The 24454-nt window shown below is 39.2% G+C and overlaps 1 protein-coding gene across 1 annotated transcript in view; it reads right to left on the reverse strand.

Moving 5' to 3' along the window:
- The window catches only part of LOC121870895 (dynein axonemal heavy chain 3-like), a gene marked incomplete in the record, with an annotated part of 131061 nt that overhangs the window by 14096 nt on the left and 92511 nt on the right, over positions 1 to 24454 (reverse strand). The window contains 7 exon segments of the mRNA XM_042372867.1: positions 3346 to 3520; positions 4405 to 4631; positions 5970 to 6155; positions 7121 to 7304; positions 12179 to 12417; positions 15027 to 15147; positions 15364 to 15460. Of these exon segments, the coding sequence (XP_042228801.1) occupies positions 3346 to 3520; positions 4405 to 4631; positions 5970 to 6155; positions 7121 to 7304; positions 12179 to 12417; positions 15027 to 15147; positions 15364 to 15460 (1229 nt within the window).

Consider the following 24454-nt stretch of genomic DNA (forward strand, 5'->3'; position numbering starts at 1 on the left):
TAAAATTGTTATGTCTAGTGCGAATTACAACATGTTTATATTCAAATAAATTAGTATCTTACAAGGATCCCAGCCATGTTAATTATATTCTCCTAGGTCATATCACTGGCATTTTAAAATGAGAGAAGCTTAGTAGGACTGTTAAATAAACACACAGAGACCTTCGCCTCAAACCTATCGCCTCAAACCTATCACCTCAACCCCCCTCCCCCAACCCCTCGCTGGGTGGCGTGGCTGGTTCCGTCAGTCCTCCCTCCCTCCCCCCCCCCAGCCAGGCTTTTAGGCTTACAGTTTTTATTTTATATAATATCTCAGACTAAAGTTAAGAGATAACAATTTGCATTGCTGGAATCCTTGCAAGACAGCCAATAATTTGAATATAAACGTCATATATTTTGCTCACGAGATAAAAATTGTTGTACATTACTGTACAGTACTGTAGTACATTTATAATATAAATTTTTTTAACTGCATTTTTGGGTAGATTTACATAAATGTATTCATTTATTTTCATCCATCTACATGCACACACCATACAAAAAGAAACGTAAAAGAAATAAATGACCTTAGTGCAAAGCTGGAGTGCACATGTACTAATTTGATTATGGTACTAAAATTGTTATGTCTAGTGCAAATTATAGCATGTTTATATTCAAATTAACCAGTATCTTACAAGAATCCCAACAATGTTAATTATATGAACCCAGGTCATGTCACTGGCTTTTTATAAGAGAGAAGCTTAGTCACTTAAGAACTGATAAATATACAGGTACACGCGTTAGACCTGGGCCTGTGCCAACTGTCAAACGTACTACCTCCCCTCCCCCCAAGCTCCTTGCTCGCTCCCTCCATCCCTCCCTCTCCCCCAACTGCCTAGCGTTGCTGGAATCCTTGTAAAACAGTGAATAATTTTAATATAAACATCATGTATTTTGCACAAGAGATAAAAATTAATCACCTGTATCACATTACAGTAGTGATTTAAGAGTAAAAGTGTACATGTACGTATATAATATTCCACATACACGTAAGTATAAATACAAAATTTATGTGATGATCGGACAACGTCCATTTCGGTTAACGTTACGTTTCCAAGAACGTATCTAGGACGTTAACCGGCGCATGACTGTATTATTATTATTATTATTATTATTATTATAGTATCATTATTATTACTATAATTATCATTATTACAAATATTATTATTATTTCTTGTATTTGGGAGAAATGCTCTCTAGTAAATATAAAGCAAGGTGATAAGAGTTCATGCAACATTTCAGTCATAGCAAATATGAGAATCACCAATGCAGGAGACAATGGGTTAGTCCCTGTGGATTTCAAGAAAGGATCAGAAAAAAGATTCATTGTTACAGCTGTGTAAAGAGCTGTCTTGTAGATACAAGAGTGTGATACGTCCAAGACATGTAGAGATTAATATACCACACAATGTTCTACACATTAATGTTGAAATCTTCAAGATTATGATTAATGAAACAAGAGAATAAATCAGGCAACCTTCCTTTATATGCTGTGCATATATTAAAGTAATAAGAAGCAGCGAAAGAAGAAGATGGATAAACGAGACAATAAGTGTAGACACAACAACCTACCATCATCATATTAGGAATCACCACAAGAAAGCTACTCCAAGTTGGGCTTCACCCATGCAAAACTACTTTTACTTCTTCACCATCTTGATAACTTAACAATTTTTACAGTTTAAACAAAACATTGATGATAACACTCAATATATCAAAGCATATGCAGTATATATATATATTTTTTCATAATGTCACCCCCTGAGCTTCTGACCCAATCTCACTACTAACCTGCCCAGTTACTGCACGCCAACCTAGTGTCCACTTCTTGATCCACAATTTTGAGAGAGAGAGAGAGAGAGAGAGAGAGAGAGAGGAGAGAGAGAGAGAGAGAGAGAGAGAGAGAGAGAGAGAGAGAGAGAGAGAGAGAGAGAGAGAGAGAGAGAGAGAGAGAGAGAGAGAGAGAGAGAGAGAGAGAGAGAGAGGAGAGAGAGAGAGAGAAGGAAGAGAGAGAGAGAGAGAGAGAGAGAGAGAGAGAGAGAGAGAGAGAGAGAGAGAGAGAGAGAGAGAGAGAGAGAGAGAGAGAGAGAGAGAGAGAGAGAGAGAGAGAGAGAGAGAGAGAGAGAGAGAGAGAGAGAGAGAGAGAGAGAGAGAGAAAGAGGGGAGAGAGAGAGAGAGAGAGAGAGAGAGAGAGTGAGAGAGAGAGAGAGAGAGAGAGAGAGAGAGAGAGAGAGAGAGGAGAGATGAGAGGAGAGAGAGAGAGAGAGAGAGAGAGAGAGAGAGAGAGAGAGAGAGAGAGAGAGAGAGAGAGAGAGAGAGAGAGAGAGAGAGAGAGAGAGAGAGAGAGAGAGAGAGAGAGAGAGAGAGAGAGAGAGAGAGAGAGAGAGAGAGAGAGAGAGAGAGAGAGAGAGAGAGAGAGAGAGAGAGGGGGAGAGAGAGAAGTAGAGAGAGAGAGAGAGAGAGAGAGAGAGAGAGAGAGAGAGAGAGAGAGAGAGAGAGAGAGAGAGAGAGAGAGAGAGAGAGAGAGAGAGAGAGAGAGAGAGAGAGAGAGAGGAGAGAGAGAGAGAGAGAGAGAGAGAGAAGAGAGAGAGAGAGAAGAGAGAGATGAGGGAGGGAGAGAGAGAGAGAGAGAGAGAGAGAGAGAGAGAGAGAGAGAGAGAGAGAGAGAGAGAGAGAGAGAGAGAGAGAGAGAGGAGAGAGAGAGAGAAGAGAGAGGAGAGAGAGAGAGAGAGAGAGAGTGAGAGAGAGGAGAGAGAGAGAGAGAGAGAGAGAGAGAGAGAGGGGGAGAGAGAGAGAGAGAGAGAGAGAGAGAGAGAGAGAGAGAGAGAGAGAGAGAGAGAGAGAGAGAGAGAGAGAGAGAGAGAGAGAGAGAGAGAGAGAGAGAGAGAGAGAGAGAGAGAGAGAGAGAGAGAGAGAGAGAGAGAGAGAGAGAGAGAGAGAGAGAGAGAGAGAGAGAGAGAGAGAGAGAGAGAGAGAGAGAGAGAGAGAGAGAGAGAGAGAGAGAGAGAGAGAGAGAGAGAGAGAGAGAGAGAGAGAGAGAGAGAGAGAGAGAGAGAGAGAGAGAGAGAGAGAGAGAGAGAGAGAGAGAGAGAGAGAGAGAGAGAGAGAGAGAGAGAGAGAGAGAGAGAGAGAGAGAGAGATATTTTGTGTGTATGAAGATGCTTGAAATGTATCTTTGCACCTAAAGATCAGTGTCATGAAAATTCTAAACTCATGAATTGATCCTTAAAGATGCACACAAATTCAGATGGGGTCAAGAAGGAATACTTCTCCCCAACCCAAATAAATGTTTGATTGTGGTCCTCACCTCATCGTACACCTTAGACTCTGCATCAGGTATCATGTAGTCACCAAAGATGAGGTTGTTGAAGTGATGTGGACAGAGAACTTCCCCTTCAGGCACCAAATGGGCCAACACTGTGCTCAGCTGCATACGGAAAGTCCGCTGACTCACCTCCCGCACTATGTTGAAAAACTCACCTCTGAGGATATCACACAACTCTTAAAACACTGTATCCCATTATGAAGAAAAGATGATTAATGGCACCATGGAGAGCTGGGGAAGATGGTGTAAATAACAAAGAAAAATATTCATAGGGATGATTTTTTGTTTAAAGTGATGAGATATTAAGAAATACTCAAAAGTGTATCAGCGAAAATAGTTTTACATGTTTTGTAGACGTAAGTTACTTGTCGCGGATGCTCTCTTAACCCTCTCGAGGTCTTTCGACACAGATTGCATTGCTAAGCGCTTCTCTCTCATAAGAAGAAATGCTGGAACGATTTAATTTCCTCCCACTAGCTTTGTGGGCTGGTAGATGCATCTCTGAGGGTGCAATTTGGGGCTGAATAGCTGTTTACTAAAATGGAAAAACAGTTCCTGTTACCGATGCAACCTGCATCAAAAGACTGCGAGAGGGTGACAATGCAAACAGTGCTATTTGTGTCAAAAGACCGCGAGGAGTTGAGATTTCCGACCATTACCAGGAGTACCAGAGGGTTAAGGTGCCATCAAGCCTAACTCTCTTTTGTGTGGATCTCAAACCTCACCTTTCATGAAGTTCTAGTCTCATCATCATCATGGTTCCTCATTATCACTGTTAGAAAGTCCATCTTAGTCTTATATTTCATGGTTACAAAGCCTCACTTGTCAAAGAGTTCTAGTCTTACTTGTGAATGGGTCTTCGCTTTATGGTAATTTTAATGGAGAGCCTTACTTATCATAGAGATCAAATCTTAGTTGTAGATTCTCAGTTACATCATAGATATAACCTCAAATTTCAATGTTGTCTCACTTGTCATAAACACATTCTTAACTGTCTTGCAATTCTAGTATCATACTAAAGAACTTAAACCTCATTCTCACCTGTCAGTGTCATCACTAAGCCGGTCATGAAAGACACGGTAGACCTCATGAAGCCAGAGTCTAATCAATTTGTCAACGGAGCTGAGGGCAGCATTGGGCACCAGGAGGATGCCACTGATGACTCTAGAGAAGTCCCGAAGGTTGAACAGGTAGTGGCTCTTGGAGGGAGTTGGCAGGAAGGTGGAGGTGGCCCTTTTGTACACCTCACGGGTAGCTTCCACTACAGCCTGGCAGTGAGTGTAAGATTGAGAAAACAAATCAATGGATTGTATTCATATATTTACAATAAATAGGAAATATTTCCACGTTTAGGAAAGAGTACCGGTAATTCAAATTCTCAAAAGAAATTACTGTAGTATGAAAATAAATTTCATACAATGAAGTCAGGTCAATTTACTTATACGTACTAGTATACACCTTGGCTATGAGGGCTGTTATACAAAAGTATTATGCAGTACAGATATCCCTCACTATACGAACATTTGAGACATGAAAATTTGCATATAAGAATTTCCTAAATTGTCACCTTTTTTTTGGATAATGTAAATGTATTAATTGTAAATTGTAATTTTATATGTGATTGTTGTGACATGGAGCTATGCACCATACTTCGTAAAAGTCCGAGCCAAATAAATTTGTCTGTTTGCCTGTCTAGTGGTTTCCCTATCAGGCTGAGGTAGGAGTTATGGTTATTTCTTAGAAAACCCCCAGCTTTTTCAACTTGTAATTTTGGGTAGATATACATACTGTAACTCTCTTCATACGTATATTATTTATTAATTTATATGCAGAATGTTGCCCCCCCCTCCCCCCCCAAGAAAAAAAAATATCATAAGGTCAAAAACATAAAGGAAATAAGAATTTCTTCGTGCACTAGCAAGATTTAACTGGATGACCTGGAGGAGCTATGATTATTTTTCAACTCGTAATTTTGGGTAGATAAACTAAACTTTCTACACTTTCTTTTACTCAGTGACATGCAGACATAATCCTACATACATAATGTGCAAAGAAAGTAAAGGAAATAACTATCATAAGGTCAAAAACATAAACGGAATACACATTTCTTAGTGTGTGAGAGTGGGAAGGGAGCATTGCTAAGAGTCGGGAAGTCAGGAGGAGGAGCGTCCCCAGCTGGGCTGGGTTGCTATGGTGAGGCTTGAGGGCGGCAACGCATGACACAGCCAGTGTCTATGCAAATGGCAGCCGTGTTAAAACTTTGATTCATATTTTCATCCATATACTAGTATTTTGTAAATGTTTTTAATATGTTAGGTAGTAAATGATAGTAGTTGTGTAATTTATTATTAGTTGGGTAGGTTTTCTCTCATTTTGGAACAGATTTAATTTTTTTTAATTGATATTAGGGTTTTCTTGTCATTGAAAAGCTGAACCCTATTTTTCCCATACAGTATGTTCTTTTATTCTCAGTACAAAAATTCAATTAACGATTGATTTTTCAGGGATGTAACCCATTTGTAGAGCGAGGGATATCTGTACAGGAGTGTGTAAGGTAAACAAATGGATGAGCAGATGGTTATACACGGCACTGTCCTGCTACTAACCCTATTGAGGTGTTGGATTGTTGTATCCTCCTGGGTTGTAAAGTGCCAGGTCATAATCGACCCAAAAATCTTATCCAGAGTCGAGTCATCAAAAGCATCGATACATATGATGTTGAGGTGGCGTGTAAACCGTCCGCAGATGGTATTGCGGCCAGCACTGGGGGGGGCCATTGCTCCCAGGAACAGCTGCCATCAAATGTGTTCAACAATCAAATTAAATTGTTAAGGGAATAAGATTTACTATTAACGTATCCATGGGACACAGCACAGCAGGGTAATTAAGAGATTAATGACCATTATATTTTACAATCTCAACTGACTTATTCATTAGCAGTACATAAGTTAATGGATGTTCTGATAATGACAGTCTACATACTCGCTTGTTTTATGTGTGTGATTAAAACTTTATAAAAGTATATTACAGTATAACAAATTACTGTATATGTATGGTGCAGGAGTCACTGAACATTTATATCTATATAACAAAGAATAATAAAAGTTCTACAACACGTTGAGTAAAGTTTCAAACTCTGCTCTCTTGTCAAGGAAACTAATGCCAAATTTAATGTTTCAACTGCCTAGTCATTCATGCTATAGGCTGCTCTAGTACTGGGGGTGTCCTACTGGAGTCTTGGAAATATACTTTAATCTGATATCATTGACTTACAAATGCCCGCTGATACAAATGTGGTTAAACTTGAAATTTACAGTATTTTATTTACTTGAGGACTTATTTTTTACTTACATTTACTGTATTTTGTCAATCTATTTCTTCTTTTGTCTCAACTTAAGTGATTTTAGATGTATATTAGGACTTTGGCTATGATATAGTAGGATTTTAAACATTGTTTTGTAAGTACTGTATGCATATAGCATTTGCTCTGACTTACGTACAAATACGAGTTACTAACGTTCTCAGGAATGGAACCCGCTTGTAACCCGGGGAACCGCTGTAATGTTAGTACAGTACTGCACTTCAACAACTAAGGCCTTTCAGTATGAAACTAGGTTATTAATTACAGTATACTAATTCATGAACAATAAAAATTTATGAGACAGAAATTACTGTCTTGAATCAAATGAAAATATATATCATTAACATTATGTGAACATTCCATATTTACAGAGTTACAACAACACACCAAACTTACTGAATCAACAAGTTCAATCTTGGATGTGTCCTTCTTGTCATAGAAGTGTTTATGGTCAAGCCACTGCCTGAGGAACTCAATAGGTGGCTGAGCGCCATACGTCTCCTTTTGTGGCATGTTGACATCATCAATAAATACCACATACTTCCTCCCCATTGCTGGCCCGAATACTCCCTTCCGCCGCCTGAAACAAATATATAAATGTAAGATTCCTACCAGTAAAATGTTTCTCTTTTCATAGTACACGGTACAAGTTGCAACATATTTGTTAGTCATTATACCTTGGGACATCAAGGTTTCAGAAATAAAAACATAGTATTCAAATAAAGGGTACCGTTTATTTAATTTTTTATTCCGTAAATCGTTCATCAATGTCGGTAAAGTACATGAAATTAACCTTTTAATTTTTGGAAACTTCTGAAAGCCCATAGATGACCACAAAGATAATCATACTACATATAACTTGATAGCTTCATATGTAACCTAACCTAACCCTCTAGGTTATGATGGTAAAACAAATCTTTAATACAACAAAAAATTTTACTTTAATAAATGAATTTTCATCAAGTTATGGCAATTAAAGAAATTAATTCCTATTTGGCAACTTCAGTTACTTATCAAAGCTTAATCAGTGATTATTCCTGTTTAAAGTGACATATACCGGGTATATACACAGTAGTACAGTACTGAATTAATGAACCAGCAGATGATCTTTGTTCATTACTCCATTTAAATGTTTGTGATCATTCTTACAAATACATAACGTGATGGATAGTCATAGCTATTTTCATGAAAAAAAAAAAAACAGATACATAAACTCAGAATTCCTAATGATAAGTTTCTTCCTCCATGTGCTTCAAATTACTGAATACAGTATGTACAATTTAGGATCCTTTGTACATCAATCCTTGAAGCAGACTGTACAATTTGTTCTTTACCTCTTACCAGCACTTCAGTGAGATCTTCCGTGCCTTGTTACTTCACACAACAGTAAGCCTTTGCCATTCGCTATGGATAGGTTCCAAGAAATGGCGCAAATAGGTAAAACCGCTAATAGCCATTTCTGTAATACCTTAGTGCACTAATATACAGGTATACCTATACTGTGTATGAGAAACTTAAGTCACAATAATGTACTTACATTTGTATGTGGAAGTCTGGAGCTTGATGAAGTGGTGTACTGTATATAGGGAGACATCTGGTTAATGAAGCATAGGTGGATCATCAAGATCACTGGTGGAAGAGGGTGAATCAGTGGTGGTTGGTGGAGTGGTGTGCGACCGGGAGGTGGTGCGTGGCTGGGAGGAGGGTGGTGAGGTGGCGGGTGGCTGGGGGTAAGAGGAGGGTGGAGCGGCAGCTGTAGCACTAGCTGGTTCTTTCTTAAAGAACATGGTGATTGGTAGGTGATTCCTCTTGGCTTTGAGTTCTTGAAACATTTCCAGATAGGAAAACAATACTTGGTTGATTCCTCGGACCATCTGAAGGCTGCGTTTTTACCAACTCTTTCAAATCCTCTTCTTAAGTTCCTCTCCATGCCCATCAATCAGCTCTTCCACATCTTCAGCAGCCATGTCCACACACCCCTCACCACCCAACTGACGTGCAACATTCACAATGTCATTCATATCCTTCACCATGGACGGAAATCCCTGAAAGTTATTCACACACTCAGACCATAAGGTGCACCAACAAGCATTCACTGTCTCTGGTTTAAGCTCACTGAATGATTCACTGAAGTTGGTAATGCAGTCTGCAATGTTGTACTCCTTCCAACACTTGCTAACATCAAGGTCAGGGTCTTCATCCATGGCACTACAGATACGACCAAAAGAGCAGTATGTATAATATGCCTTGAAGGTGTGTATTACACCCTGATCGAGAGGTTGGATAAGAGCAATGATGTTAGGGGGTAGGAACACCACCTCTACACCTGGATGGCTAAACTGCAAACTTTCTGGGTGGCCTGGCGCATTTTCTATCTTCTTGGAAGCAAGGTATTTTTCCACTTCAGGGATGAAACATTTATGGAACCAGTCCAGGAAAGCTTGCACAGTTACTCATGCCTTTTAGTTGGACTGCCAAAAACTAGCAAAAGCTTCTTGTCTTTTCCCTTTAAAGCCTTAGGGTTTGCGGAGCGGTAAAGCAAGCCAGGCTTGATAATGCAGCCAGCCGCATTGCCACAGAAGATGAGCATCACTCTGTCCTTGGCTTCCTTGAACCCAGACGCACACAATTCCTGCTTGTTTATATATGTTCTACAGTCCCAGGTAGTTATCTTCTAATATAAACCAGATTCATCAGCATTTAACACTTGCTCTGGTCTATAGACTTTCTCTTCTATTATTTTCTTCAGCTTGGTGGGAAATGCACCTACGACTGCGTGGTCACGGGTACTGGTGTAACGACCATGGTCATACACGTCAGCGCCAACATCAAATGATTCATATTACGCTCAATAGCCCACAAAACATGTAACTCTGCTTTTATTTTGAGTCCTCCATCTGAGGAGTTCGTTTTCTCATCACTTCAAGACACCTCAGTCCTCCGTTATCCCATTTTCTCTGACTTACTGAAACCAACCTCTCTATAAAATGAATTTGAATGTGAGAGTAAACACCCTTGTTTTGAGTCAACTTCGATATGTCTGTTTACAGGTGGAACATTCAAGATCCATTGTGAGTGGTGTTGAACGCTTCAACTGTCCTTATTGTTAATAAGACGTGTCAAGTAAGCGAGTGTTGAGTTTGCCAGCTAGAGTGGCGTATTTTATGTCGTCCGTGGGGATACCCATGAGTTTCTGATCGCTACTGAAGTTATGTTATTTTGTCGCTCCGACATCAGAGAATCTGATGTTTATAGTTTAGTTAGTGTCAGTTGTTTATTTAAGAAAGTCATTAATCTCCTGAACAGTTCCTGTCAAACTCAAAATTCTCCAAGACTTAACGGCCGTTTGACCTGGGATGTGGTTTGCGGTCAGGCCATAGAGTTGCGAACGCATATATAACTCCATTTTACCTCTTTACTGGCAAACTCAATCTCTGATTAGATCATAAATATAGATGTAGATAATTAGCGTGATCTGTGACACTGACGGTCACAGCTAGGTGTCCAACGACTACTTTGAATGGAGGGCCTATTGTTAGTAAAATTAGTCTTTCTAGTAGGAATATGCCCTCAGGCCCGTATATATGCCGGCGAGCGAGGAAAAATCACTCCCTCTGTGATTTCTCCTCCACGTCTCCAGGTATGTTCACGTGTGTTCCACGTGGCCATATTAACTCAGTTAACTTAGTCATTTTTGTGAATATCAGTGTTCATGTTTTAACATAGTACCTTCCGTGCCAATTGAGTAGAGTAAAGTAGAGATCTAGCTATCGTCTGAACTGGTGCCAGACGTATGTTTTGTATAGTGAAGTTAAATATTCATTCCCTCTGTGATTTCTCCTCCACGTCTCCAGACGCGGGTGTGTTAGCAACTCTCCTGAGGTTCGGTAGCTACCTAATGGGCAAGATGGTTCTTGAAGGATGTCTCTAAGGGGGCGCGATTAGAATCCCAGGACACAATTCCCCCGGGAAGCGCCCTCAACACTCTGCCAGTTTGTCACGAGTCAACCTCCCTGGGTGCACCTAGCGAGCGAGCCTTCAGCTTGGCGGTCGCTGTAAACAAATGTGCTCGCTGACTCCACCTGGTGATTGTACCTCATCTATTTGCATGGAGCGGTATTGGCCCATGTTTGGAGGGATAACTAGCAGAAATATAGTATCCCGGGTTAAGTATTGAACCACTGCATGAAAGTTCACGGTACCAGGTTGTTCCTTGTGAACTAACAAGAGGTATTGTATGTTACTAAAATTGTGGAGTTGTCCAGTGTGTTATGTATTCGTCGGTAGTGACCATGAAAGAATAACCTGAGAGTATAATGTTCTAACCAAGAATTGAAGAGGTAATTTGTTACTTGTTAAAGTAAGACCTGAGGGTCCAGTGATATCTTGTGAATAATAATTACGGAATCTCATTTGTCAAGGTAATAATACCACAATTGTCTAATGAAGTAATAAGTATTTGGAGGTGTTTAATGAGGTAATAAGTTCTTGAAGTGTTTGATGACTTAATAACGTTAATTGCGGTTCTGTTCTGTCTGAGTGAATCGAAGATGCATCTTATCCACTCACTGTGTTAATAAATATTGAATTAGTAATCTACTAGTATCACCACTCTACTCCTTCTAAACATTGGTTCCCAGAAAATAATACTTACTCACGTGCCTATACATCTACCACACTACCCAAAAGCTTTCCATGAGTTATGTTATCTTCTAATTCAAAAGTCTGGTGGTGGCAGCCTACTTGTAAGTATAATAAGTGCCCTGAGAATAACATGGTTCCCAGACTAACCCATGTACTGTATAAGAATAGACGTAAAACAGAGTATACTTCAGAAAGATAAGAACATTGAAACCGAGTAAATATAATATACATGGAAGAAATGAAAGACTTGGAAAGTACAAGAAAAGAAAGATAACACATGTATGTACATTGTGGAACTAACGACACAGCATAGAAATTATTAAATATATACATCATGAAAGTTTAATATAAAGAACATAGATAACTGGGAAGAGAATTACTTGTATAAGAATGTAAAGTGTATTGATAAATAAAGAATGGAAAAATAATAACAGAAAATAATATCTGGAAGGTAAATTATAAAATGAAAAAACTCGGCCCGTCACACTGGATTAGGGCGAACAGAGCAGGATGAGATGCCGCGGGCGCGTGGGGTGACTCGTTGTGCTGAGGGAGAAGGCTCGCAAGCTAGCCACCCGAGCCACCAGCTGCTTACCGCGAATCGTCGAAATTGTGAATGGGAAGGGTTTACTGTACACTATACAAATTGTCAAAATAAAACATTAAAACAGGATAAAAAATAAGAAAATACTTTTTCAGTATAATATCTGGAAAGAAAAATATGAGAGAAGTTAATTTAAAGATAGTGAGATACATGAAGGTACAGGAACAATAAATTTCCTCCATTTTCATCCTGCCACTAAAGCTCACCTGTCTACCTTGGACATAATAATGTCCTGGGCCTGGCCAGCAGATGTCCTGGCTGAGAAGTTGATGGTGTTGATGATAAATTTGTCCTTGGGCAGGTTGATGAGCGAAGCGTTAGTGAGGGCACTTTTCCCAGTGCCTGTGGGCCCCAGCAGCAGCAAGGGAACATCGTGGTCCAGACAAGTCCTCAAGAAGAACTCTTGGCGAGCTGTCTCCGCTGTCGGAATCAACAACTTGGACATCTGTCAGAGTAATTATCACTTCTGTGGCATCACTACTCAACATCATCATATTGGAAATCCTTTTTTTTACTTTAATTGTATTTCAAATAAAAATATTTATTATTTAATGTTGCAATCTGAATGGCTGCAATGTTAGTGACAAAGGATGACCCTATATTAGTACTGTAATGAGTAGACATTTATAGTGTACTTCTGATTTAAGATTCAATACCCTTCCAACTTTGAACCTCTGAACTGATCTTCAGTCATGTACAGAAATTTAAACGTGATACAGAAGCATATTTCTTCCCAACAAAAAAGAATTTTAATACAGTATAGTCTGGGTTTACGCGTCTAATTAAACCCATGGAGGTCCGCGTATAAAGCGAAACGCGTTAGTAAAATAACAGAACATATGGGATTAATTGAAATAGAGACTGGGCCGACCCCCAAACTACACTTTTTCCGACACAATACATACGTTGTAGTAAAAATAACATCTATATTTTATGATGGTATGCACACACAATTAATAATTAAGAGAAATATCAATAATATTAGGTTTTTTAACACTTACGTTAGTAGAAGAGATGGCTGGGCACACGGGGATGGGGGGTTGGTTCCGAGGCAGAGGGTAGATTATTATTGGCCCTCACCTGTATCACCTGTATCTCTATCCACCACAGAGGCTAGCAGGGCCTCCTTGTCAAACCTCTCAAAGTCCATATCCTCACTATCAATGACTTGGGCCAGCTGTGGTGAGTGGCGGGTGAAGAACTCGGTAATGTTTTGTTGATGGCTAGCATTGATGTGGTCGTGATACAGCTTAACACAGGGCTCCAGGGATTGCAACTGATGGTTATTAGACACTCCCTAGTGATGCTTGACTGGGTCTTTGGCAAGGAGAAGCTTCAATCTCTCCGCTGCCTCGATGATTTCCTACACATCAGCATGTGTTAGTTTCTGCTCTGGTTCTTCCGTAGCACCTCGCTGCTCACCGACGTCATCATTTTGCGACATCTCGTTGGCAGTCACCTCAGGTTGCCTGATTACCTCCAGTATGTCCTCGTTGGTGGTCTCGGAGAAGCCTGCAGCTCTAACACTTTGTGCAGCCTCTCTTGCATTCTCCAATGCCACAGCAACAGACAGCCTCTCCAGCCACCGCTTGCCTCTGCCTCCCACCTGGGATACCCTCCAACACATTGGTGATCTTGTTGCGTTGTTTAAAACCTTGCAGCCACCCAGTGGAAGCTTATACTACAGACGGGCAAGGGGGGACCTAGTTGAGGTTTATAAGCATCTCAGGGGGCACTACTCAGTTGAGTGTCCTTACTTGGAGCTGGCGGACGCTCGCCCCACAAGGGGTCACAGCTCAAGATTGAAGAAGCCGCAAGTCCAGAAAACCGTGAGGGCAAACTTTTTCAGAGTGAGGGTTGTAAACTCTTGGAACAATCTACCAGAGAGTGTTGTGACGGCACCAAGTGTGAGCTCTTTCAAGACCAGACTTGACCAACACTGGAGCGGGTTCAGGTTCATTCAGGAGCCGGTGCATGCCCAGTATTTGCCAACAGTGCGTGACAGAGACGTGACCGATCGCCCGGGCGGCTAGCGAGCCGACCTTTTGGTGAAGAATATAAGGAAAAGAAGACGTGATCACGTAACAAGCCATCAGTGGCGAAGAGGATAAAAAAAAAAAAAAGTGAAGAGCTTGGGCTCTGCAACTCCCATTTTTATTGCCAATGATTTGTATTGTTCTCGGGCATAGTCCTGCATTGCCCGAGTGTCGACCGCCATGTTCCTTCTTGACTGACGAATAATGTAGCTTACCAAGAAACCCTCTGTCTTCAGCAGCACCTTATTGTGGCAATATTTCACCAGCGAGGCACCTACAGACTTAGTAATGTTCATGTGTTCATTGATTTTGCCGGCATCCTTCTTGATCGTGCGAATCGTCGATTCATTCACTCCATATTGTCTGGCTAGATCCACCTGCCTCGTGCCTTTTTCTAACTCCTGAAGGATCTTGTACTTAGCCTCATAGCTTAAGGCACATCGCACCTTCTTGGGCTAGGGCGGCTTGGTCCAGGTAGTTCAAGGTTTCTCAGGGGTGGTGGGGGTCTAGCAGTAGCCATTGTGTAGAAAAAGCAAAACAAAACAGGTTCCTGGGCACGAGTGAGTATACGCGGGGACAATGAGACTGGTGCGGCCAAGGTCATTGCCCCTGGTGGCAGGGGCAAGCAAGGTTAAATAGACCAATCACAGCGCGCGGCGGAGGGGGTGAATGGGTGGTAAGGATACGTGGCCCAATCACAGTCCGCGACATCATCGGCACGAGTCTGATGTCAGCGGTGACGTCAGCGCCCAGCACCTTGCCCGCCGCTCGCCGCGTAAATTAAGGAATGTACCGCGCAACTAATAATTATCGCATCTGGTCAGGTGGTGCGTATATGGCCAATCGCTTATAAAATATCCGCGTAAAATCAGACTATACTGTTCACAAATATGTACACAGGCTCAAACAGGAGATATAATAAACCCACTATGAATGTCTTTACACACACACAGGCTCCAAAAAACACTTTTATGATATCTTTCATTCCTTGAAATGGCTCCTTAATTGTGTCTGGTACCTTGGCATCAGGAGGTATAATGAGTCTTTCCCTGTCGATGGTGTCGTCCCACAGAACCCACCGCTGAGTCTCCCGCTCATACAGGTAGTCGTAGACCAAGCCACTCTCCGGAGGCATCATCCTACAACATTTACAGCACTAGATATATTGCAGCTTTCAAACATACCTGAGAGCGAGATCTTGCTGGATATCAGAGCTTTGTTCTTATACTAATCAAATCTCCTTTTCAGTTGTTTAGGATGGGTTAAAAAGACATGAGTGTACCTGTCAATAAATTATTGATGTGGTAAAATACAAAAAGACATCATGGGAGAGTTCACTGGTGGGCAAGACTTACCCTTTAGTTAGCCTGAAGCACTCTGGCTTGGGTGCTGCCTCCACTTTCCCCAGCAGAAGCTTACGAAAGAACTGGTCAAACAAATGACGACTTGTACCTGTTCCCAATGAGGTGACAAGAAATACTCAATGAGGTGGTAAAGTTATAGTGTACTGATATAAATCTGTAACTGAGATATATATATATATATATATATATATATATATATATATATATATATATATAGATATATATATATATATATATATATATATATATATATATATATATATATATATATATATATATATATATATATATATATATATATATATATATATATATATATATACACACACACACACACACAGTCTGCGCGGAATGTGAGATCGTGTGCTGAAAAAATATTGATATTTACGATTATGTTATATAAATAAAGTCAAGTAACACTTACCACTTCAATTAATACTTTGTAGTGTTTCCTCTGCGCTTCAGACAGTCTTTTAGCCTTCGAGGAACACTGTCAGCAAGGTTTTGCAAGAGGTCAGGTGGCAAGTTAGCCCAGGTATCCTTGATGGCTGCCTCTAGCTTCGGGATTGATGATGTGTCAGCGTCGCGCAGACGACGCTTAACAATGGACCACAAATTTTCTATTGGGTTAAGATCTGGGCTACTGCCAGGCCAGTCATTAAGGAAAGGTACCTCACAGTCTTTGAGCCACTGTATGACACTTTTAGCAGTGTGGCATGGGGCACCGTCCTGCATGAAAAGGCTTGCCTTAGCTTTATCAAATGATTCAGGTAAGAAATCACTGAGCAGTTCAAGATAGTTGTACTGATTCATCATCTGGTTCTTAGGGAGGATTACTAGTTCACCAACACCATAATACGTAAAGGAAGCCCAAACCATAAGCGAGGCAGGGTGCTTAACAGTCTTCACTGTGTACTGTGGGAGGTGCGCGTCTGAGTGGGGGGGGGCGGTACACCCTCCCTCCATTACTCCCAGTCACAGAAAACGTAGCCTCATCCGACCATAATACACTCCTCCATGTCTCTAAATCCCACACTTCATATTTCTTGCAAAATTTCACTCTATTTTCCTTCTGTCTCTTTGTCAACAGAGGTTTACGGCGGGCACGAAAGCTCTTAAATCCCAGGTCATCGTGCAGGGCTTGTTGAACACAACGTAACGAGACGTGACTCAAAAGACGGGGGTTTCTCTCTTTCACTTCACGTGCTGTGAGTGAGGGATTGGACCGAACTTGTCGAGAAATAACCTTAAGTGTCCGTGGAGACAATAATTTAGGCCTACCAGACTTAGGTAATGGAGCTGGTAACTCGTCCTCTCCAAGGTCACGGAAACGTTTGACAAGATTTTGAACAACTCGTAATGCCACACCAGTCTGAGCTGATATTTCTCTCAGTACATGGTTCGCTTTGTACAATGCAATCACTGCTGCAATATCGTCTCTTGTAGTAACCCTCCTGGACATCTCTGATGGCCACTATGTCGGGTTAATGCACCTTAAACTAGACAAAACATGGCCACATGGCACGGGAACCCGCACAATAAATCTTCCCCTCACAGCTGCCAGAGGCGCACTGACTACAAGCCGTGACGTGTTCTCAGTTGCCAAATGTCAGCACTTGCCAACAAACCAAGCGTTTTGACATCTCGCATCCCAGGACAGGCTTCACAACATATGATCTTATTTTTGCGAGAACTTAGTTCGTCGGCCCTATCGCGACTTAACATTCCGCGCAGACTCTATATATATATATATATATATATATATATATATATATATATATATATATATATATATATATATATATATATATATATATATATATATATATATATATATATATATACAGTCAACCCTCACTTTACGCGGTCCCACATTCCACGTTACGCGGTGCCCTGCCAGAACCCAGGATGCTCACATTCCGCGGTGGGTGTACCCCTTTACACGGTTAAGTATAATTTTTTTTAATTTAGCTCATAAAATTCATACAAATTATCCGGCCAGAATATAATTTACATTGCTGGAATTCTTACAATTTGATGATCATTTTGAATATAAACATCATAGATTTTGCATTAGACATACAAATTTTAGATATAATGTTTACTCTGAGTAAATATATTATCTTTTGTGCAAAATATATGACATTTATATTCAAAATATTCCTGGTCTTACAAGGAATCCAGCAATGTCAATTATATTATCCTAACTTTAGTCTGATTTATTATTTATTACTAAAAAGGTAAACAGTCTGGTATTCCAACACATTTATCTAGTAGGGACGTTGGTGGGGGGTGGGGGGGAGGGAGGGAGGGAGGGACCGGCGACCGACCATCTGTTACCGTGAAGAATATTTTTTTTTTATTAACTGAAGATTTTTATTTTAGCTCATAAAATTCATACAAATTACCCGGCCAGAATATAATTTACATTGCTGGAATTCTTACAATTTGATGATTGGCTTTTAATGAGTACCATCATATATTTTGCATTAGACACAAATTTTTAGATATAATGTTTACTCTGAGTAAATATGTTATCTTTTGTGCAAAATATATGACATTTATATTCAAAATATTCCTGGTCTTACAAGGAATCCAGCAATGTCAATTAAATTATCCTAACTTTAATCTGAGGTATTATTTAATACTAAATGTTAAAATCTAGTTTTTTCACCCACCCTTTCTCTTGAAGGGAGGCTTGGTGGGGGGTGGGGGGGAGGGTTGGGACGGACTGACCATCTGGCTGGTTGGAAGAAGGGAGAGGCAAGGTGGGGTACTTTGATTGACAGATAGTGTCGTGAAGAATATTTTTTTTTTTTATTAACTGAAGATATTTGCTTTAGCTCATAAAATTCATACAAATTACCCGGCCAGAATATAATTTACATTGCTGGAATTCTTACAATTTGATGATCATTTTAAATATAAACATCATAGATTTTGCATTAGACATACAAATTTTAGATGTAATGTTTACTCTGAGTAAATATGTTATCTTTTGTGAAAAATATACAGGTAGTTCTGCTATAACGCGATAGTAGTGTTCTTGTAAAACATCGTGTTATAGAAATTCGTGTAATAGAAATAACAGGGCTTATGGAGAAAATAGGGTTAGGTGCAGATTACTCCAAATCGAAAAAAAATTTCGTAGTTAGCCTAACACAAAGGATAGCACAGTCTAAATAAATGTTACATTCATATCTAATAATGAAATCATACAGTAAATGTTACACTTTACCTTGAAAAAATATGAATATAACTTGATGGGGGAGAAGGGTGATGTTGAGGCTGAGGAGTCATGAAACATCAAGCTTTTCTTCAAGTGTTATAGCCTTTCTTTTACGATCACCACCGGAAATGCGATCACCAGAGTGCTTCCCAGAGATATTCTTCTTTTCCATAGTCACAAAATTGGAGAAACAGTAATCAGAATTCACTGAGGACACTTAAAAACTTCACGTGTTTCAAACAAAGTGTGGAGTAAACAGAGCGCGCGGGTCTAAAACGCTATGTATTTTGTTTTTCTCTTATTTAAAACTTTACATTTTACATATACTGTACAGGTATACTGTATACATAAATATTACATAAATTATTTCTGCAATTCTTCACAAACAAAACACATAAATCAATTGAACATGTGATGTCGAACGTGACCTGTAAACACTGCATAACCCCGCACCAAGCCACAATGTACAGTACACTTTAAACGCTACTTATTTTGTTTTTCTCTCTTATTTAAAATTTTACAATTTACATATACTGTACAGGTATTTCTTCACAAACAAAACACATAAATCAATTGAACAAGTGATGTCGAACGTGAACTGTAAACATTGAGCCAAGCCACAACACTGTACAGTACACTTTAACCGCTACGTATTTAGTTTTTCTCTTTTATTTAAATTTTTACAATTTACATATATATATATATATATATATCTTGATAAAATCACACGGGAAGATGGAAACAACGGAGTACCTTAGCTTTCGTCTTTATTCAAGCTTTTCCACGTTATATTGTGGATTTACATGAAATATATATATATATATATATATATATATATATATATATATATATATATATATATATATATATATATATATATATATATATATATATATATATATATAACATATTATCAGTTTTGAACTGACCATCATAAATTTATTTGTCAGTGGCCCAAGGTTAAAAATGCTTTGAAAACCTTTGATCTTGATGTATGATAGTTATTTTGTGGGTCCCTTTTTTCTGACCTGACCTGTCTAGTCACGTCACCACCCTTCTCTTAAGCTCCTCTACGTGTGTGTTGGTGTGCGGATTAGTGGATGTCATCATTATGACCTGACCTTATATTTTTAGGTCACCCTGTATATTTAAGCCTCTCTCTGTCCATGTAACCCAGTTGCCTCTGAAGATGTCTTGAATAAAGAGGAAAGCTAAGGTACTCCGTTGTTTCCATTTTCCCGTGTGATTTTATCGATATATATATATATATATATATATATATATATATATATATATATATATATATATATATATATATATATATATATATATATAAATTGTAATTTACATATTATTCATATTATGCTAGAGCGCCCACAAAACATGAGAAACGTTTGAGTCCCCCAGTAGAGATGTCCGTTCTCTATCCACTCCAGGATGTCCGTTTTCTTTTTGTGTACTCGCTCAGGGACTCAAGTATTTCTGTATATGACACAGGATGATAAGGAATTTGAATTTATTTGTTTATTTATTTATATATAATATACTGTAATATATTAAATATACTGCAAGTATTTTCTTTAATTTATATACGTGTTTCGCGAAAAAGGGAGGCTACATTTATGGTGATCGTTAAGGACCAAACTCCGAATCCATGACGTGACTTCTGTTCATTATTTATATCCTAAATTTACCACTGTAGGTAGTTTCAAGAATTAATGCAGTCATTTACTGAATATTCTTTGCAAAAAAATAAATTTTAAATGAATTATTTATAAGAGATAAGTATTATGATCAGTAAATATACAGATATGCATTACTGACCACCTCCGAACACAAGGATGGCTAAAAATAGCCACAGGCGGTCACAGTCAAGGTCACTTTCCCTTTCTTGTCACTGGCAAATGGGGGAGGGGGGGGATGATAATAGCAGCTGTGTTTATTACGGTATGTTAGACTGGTTTATAATACATTTTTATTATTTTAATATACCGGTAATCTTCATTTTAATCCAGCTTACCAAACGTAAGTTTCAGTATAAAATAATTAGTGGTACTGTAGGACCTTGTGAGTGGTTTACTGTATACATAAATATTACATAAATTATTTCTGCAATTCTTCACAAACAAAACACATAAATCAATTGAATATGTGATGTCGAACGTGAACTGTAAACACTGTGTGTGATGTAGAGAGAGCGCGGGTGTAAAACGCTATGTAATTTGATTTTCTCTTTTATGTAAAATTTTACAATTTACTTATAATATATAGTAGGGTGTGTCAATTTTGTCAACATGTTAAAAATCAAATTTGGTAGTCAAAATATTGTGCCTCTTTATGTCTAAACTTGAGATTAGCAAACAAAAATGAATTGAAATAACCCTCACCTACATCAATTATACCTTAAAGTTTCAAATATCAGTATTTCAACAAATTAATGAGACTTGATTAGAATTATTCACTTGATATTAACTAATCTCATGTAAGCATATGGATTATGGAGTATTTTATGGTTCTATAGCTTGTGTACAATATGCATGTCAGAACATGAACATGAACAGGCTCTCCGTGTGGGACAGTTTAATTCTTGTTTTGACTTGTACCAAGCGTGAGGATAAGGCGCCCGGCTCACTCTCCTTCTAGATATCATAGACGGTGGTTTGCTCTCATTGCACTTGCACCTACTCTACCAGACGAATTCTACATTTTAATTATTGTAAGTAGGGCATATTGATTGTCGCAGTTACTTATATCATTGTATAAAACATTATGTTCTAAGAAATTATTATGTTATTTCTGTTACAGCATTTTTGATAAACAAATTGATATTTTTTGAAACAACAATTGAATTATGAAACATTGAAATATTTTTCTATTTGTCAGATAGTGTGAAGATGTCAAAATTGAAGACAAGAAGTCAGTTGTCAACCCACTTGAGCCTGCTAGTTGGTAAAGGGAAGGAGCTTCCTGTATCAGAACTTCCAACAGTGAGAGACATGCTAAGATTAGGGTTACTCCTTCGAGAAAAAAATGCAAAGGACAGAAGGAACTATACAGATAAAGAACTCATAAATGACATGATAGTCCCTCTTCTGCATCAATGGACAAAAGCTAATGCACTATTCAAACCACCTGTGATTAATCAGTGTCGAACTATTGAGCTAAAACTAACGAAATTATGGCACAAAGCAGTTGAAACATCACTTGGTAAAGGAAACTTGGCCAGGAAAAATGAATTTCTGCACACACTTGATACTCTGTTTGACATTTTGACCTGCAAGTGCTCCATACAATTATGTTCTGAATCCAACTGTTCTCACTCAGGTAAGAGAGAAAATAATTCCCACATTGATTGTGGTTGTCCTCGTGAAAAGAAGATCCCTGTTTTAGAGCTTGAATTTATAAAGGCACAGAGGACAAAGGCAGAAGGCCAAGGAAGTATGCAAATGGGTTCAATAGATTATTCAGAAACAAAGAAGCAGATTGCTAATGCCAAGAAGAGAGAACAAATCCGAGAGAGGGAACAAAAGAAGAAAATGAAGAGTGAAGAAGCCATCCAAAGAGAGGAAGAGCTGTGTCAAGATGTTTATCACTTCTTTGATAGTTCTTCTGATGAACAGGAAGCAACATCAGATGATAGTTCCAAAGAGCCATCTGAACCTTTACCAAAGAAAATGAAATACAACACAAGAAATATTTCAAACATTGCTTTAGCTAGTATTCGCCACCATGCTGGACTTCGTGAGGCTGCAGAAATTGCAACTGCCGCTTGGATAGATGCAGGCCTCATCAGCCGAGAGGATGTATCTTTGGTGATAGATCATAATAAAATTAGAAGAGCACAAGAAAAAATAATGAAGGAAATATCTGATCTCATGAAAAAGATTTAAGCTGAGGGAGGGCTCTCCTGTCTTTTGTTTGATGGAAGAATAGATGACACAAAAGTTTTGCTAGAAGTAGAGGGAGTGAACAGAAAGTTTCCAGGTCTCATCAAAGAAGAACACTACTCTGTCTGTTCTGAGCCTGGTGGTCGGTTTTTGTTTCACTTTGCTCCCGAAACTGAAGTAGAAGGGAAGAAACATGCAGAGGTCATTGCTGATCATATTTTATGTTGGGTTCAGGAGAGAGGACTTGGCAGTTCACTGCAGGCTGTTGGTGGAGATTCAACTGCAGTGAACACCGGATGGCAGGGGGGTGTAATGACGCATTTAGAGAAAAAACTAGGAAGAAGACTTGTTTGGATTGTATGTGATTTACATACAGGCGAGCTACCTCTTCGTCATCTCATCCAGGAACTTGATGGTCCTACAAAGAGCAACAACAAGTGGTCAGGTCCCCTTGGCATCATGCTGGATGAAGCAACACAACTAGAAATAAATACAACCTTTCCAAAGGTCGAAGTTGGCCCTCCCCTTCCGGCGTTGTCTGAAGGAGTCATCAAAGATCTCAGCACAGATCAATCCTATGCTTATCGTATTGCCCAAGCAATAAGATCAGGAGAAGTGCCTCAGTCATTGGCTCTCTTGGAGATTGGACCTGTCAGTCACAGCCGTTGGTTAACTACAGCTCTTCGTTTCTGCAGGATTTGGATTTCCAAACACGAATTGAAGGGCAAAGTGCTGAAGAATTTGAGGTTAATTGTTGAATTTATTATTGGAGTTTATCTTCCCCAGTGGTTTAGTGTGAAACTTAATCCTATGTGGGTGGATGGGCCCAATCACCTTTTGTTTCAATTGCAGCTAGTAAGAACACAGAGGAAGGTAGTGAGGGACATCGTGTTACCTGTGGCAAGAAGGTCCGCTTGGTATGCTCGATCAGAAGCAGTTTTGCAAGCAATGCTTTGCAGTCAATGTACCAATCTCCGAACCGAGGCTGTAGAAGTCATTCTAAAGATTAGAGGAACGCTAATAGATGACGACCAGTTGGGAGACTGTTCGTTTCATTCAAGAAAAGTTCCCCCAATAAACGTCAATGCCACCAAATTGTCAGAATTGGTTGACTTGAGTTTGGAAGTCTTAGAGCCACCATTGACAACAAGTCTAACTAGCCAAGAATTGAGAAACCTTAAAGAGACTCCAATGCAGGTGCCGAAGTGGCCTTCCCACACTCAAAGTGTGGAGAGATGTGTGAAAATGGTCACAGAAGCAGCAGGGCCATGTTTACAGCCACGAGAGGCGAGAAGGTTACATCAAAGCACAAATAGCAAGCAGACTACTGATGACAAGAAACCAAAGCAAAGAGAGTATGAAGGCATTGGTTACTTTCAAATAGACTACGGATAATAAAATATAATAATTTGAAACTTGAAACAGTAACATGTGTGCAAACGCTGGTTATGTTATAAATTCACAAATATGTACATTTAAAAATCCATTTGATGTAGGTAGGACTTATTATAAAAAAAAAATTATGCCAGAATATTGTTTTGCATGCTTAAAGACTACAATAAATTGCTACCAAATTACTCGATTTTCAATTTAGCCAGTTCACCCCCTAAATTGACACACCCTAATATATAGGTATACTGTATACATAAATATTACATACATTATTTCTGCAATTGTTCACAAACAAAACACATAACTCAATTGAACATGTGATGTCGAACGTGAACTGAAGCCACAACAACCGTTCGAGTGGAATCGCGTTAGAGCAAACGAGTTCGCATTTTACAAATATCGTTCCTCAATTCATAAATCGCGTTCGAGCAAATTCGCGTTGTCAAAACACGCGTTATAGCAGAACTCACTGTATGACATTTATATTCAAAATATCCTGGTCTTACAAGGAATCCAGCAATGTCAATTATATTATCCTAACTTTAGTTTGAGGTATTATTTATTACTATACCTG

Source organism: Homarus americanus, unplaced genomic scaffold (assembly GCF_018991925.1).
Source record: "Homarus americanus isolate GMGI-L3 unplaced genomic scaffold, GMGI_Hamer_2.0 scaffold52512, whole genome shotgun sequence".
Classification (NCBI taxonomy): domain Eukaryota; kingdom Metazoa; phylum Arthropoda; class Malacostraca; order Decapoda; family Nephropidae; genus Homarus; species Homarus americanus.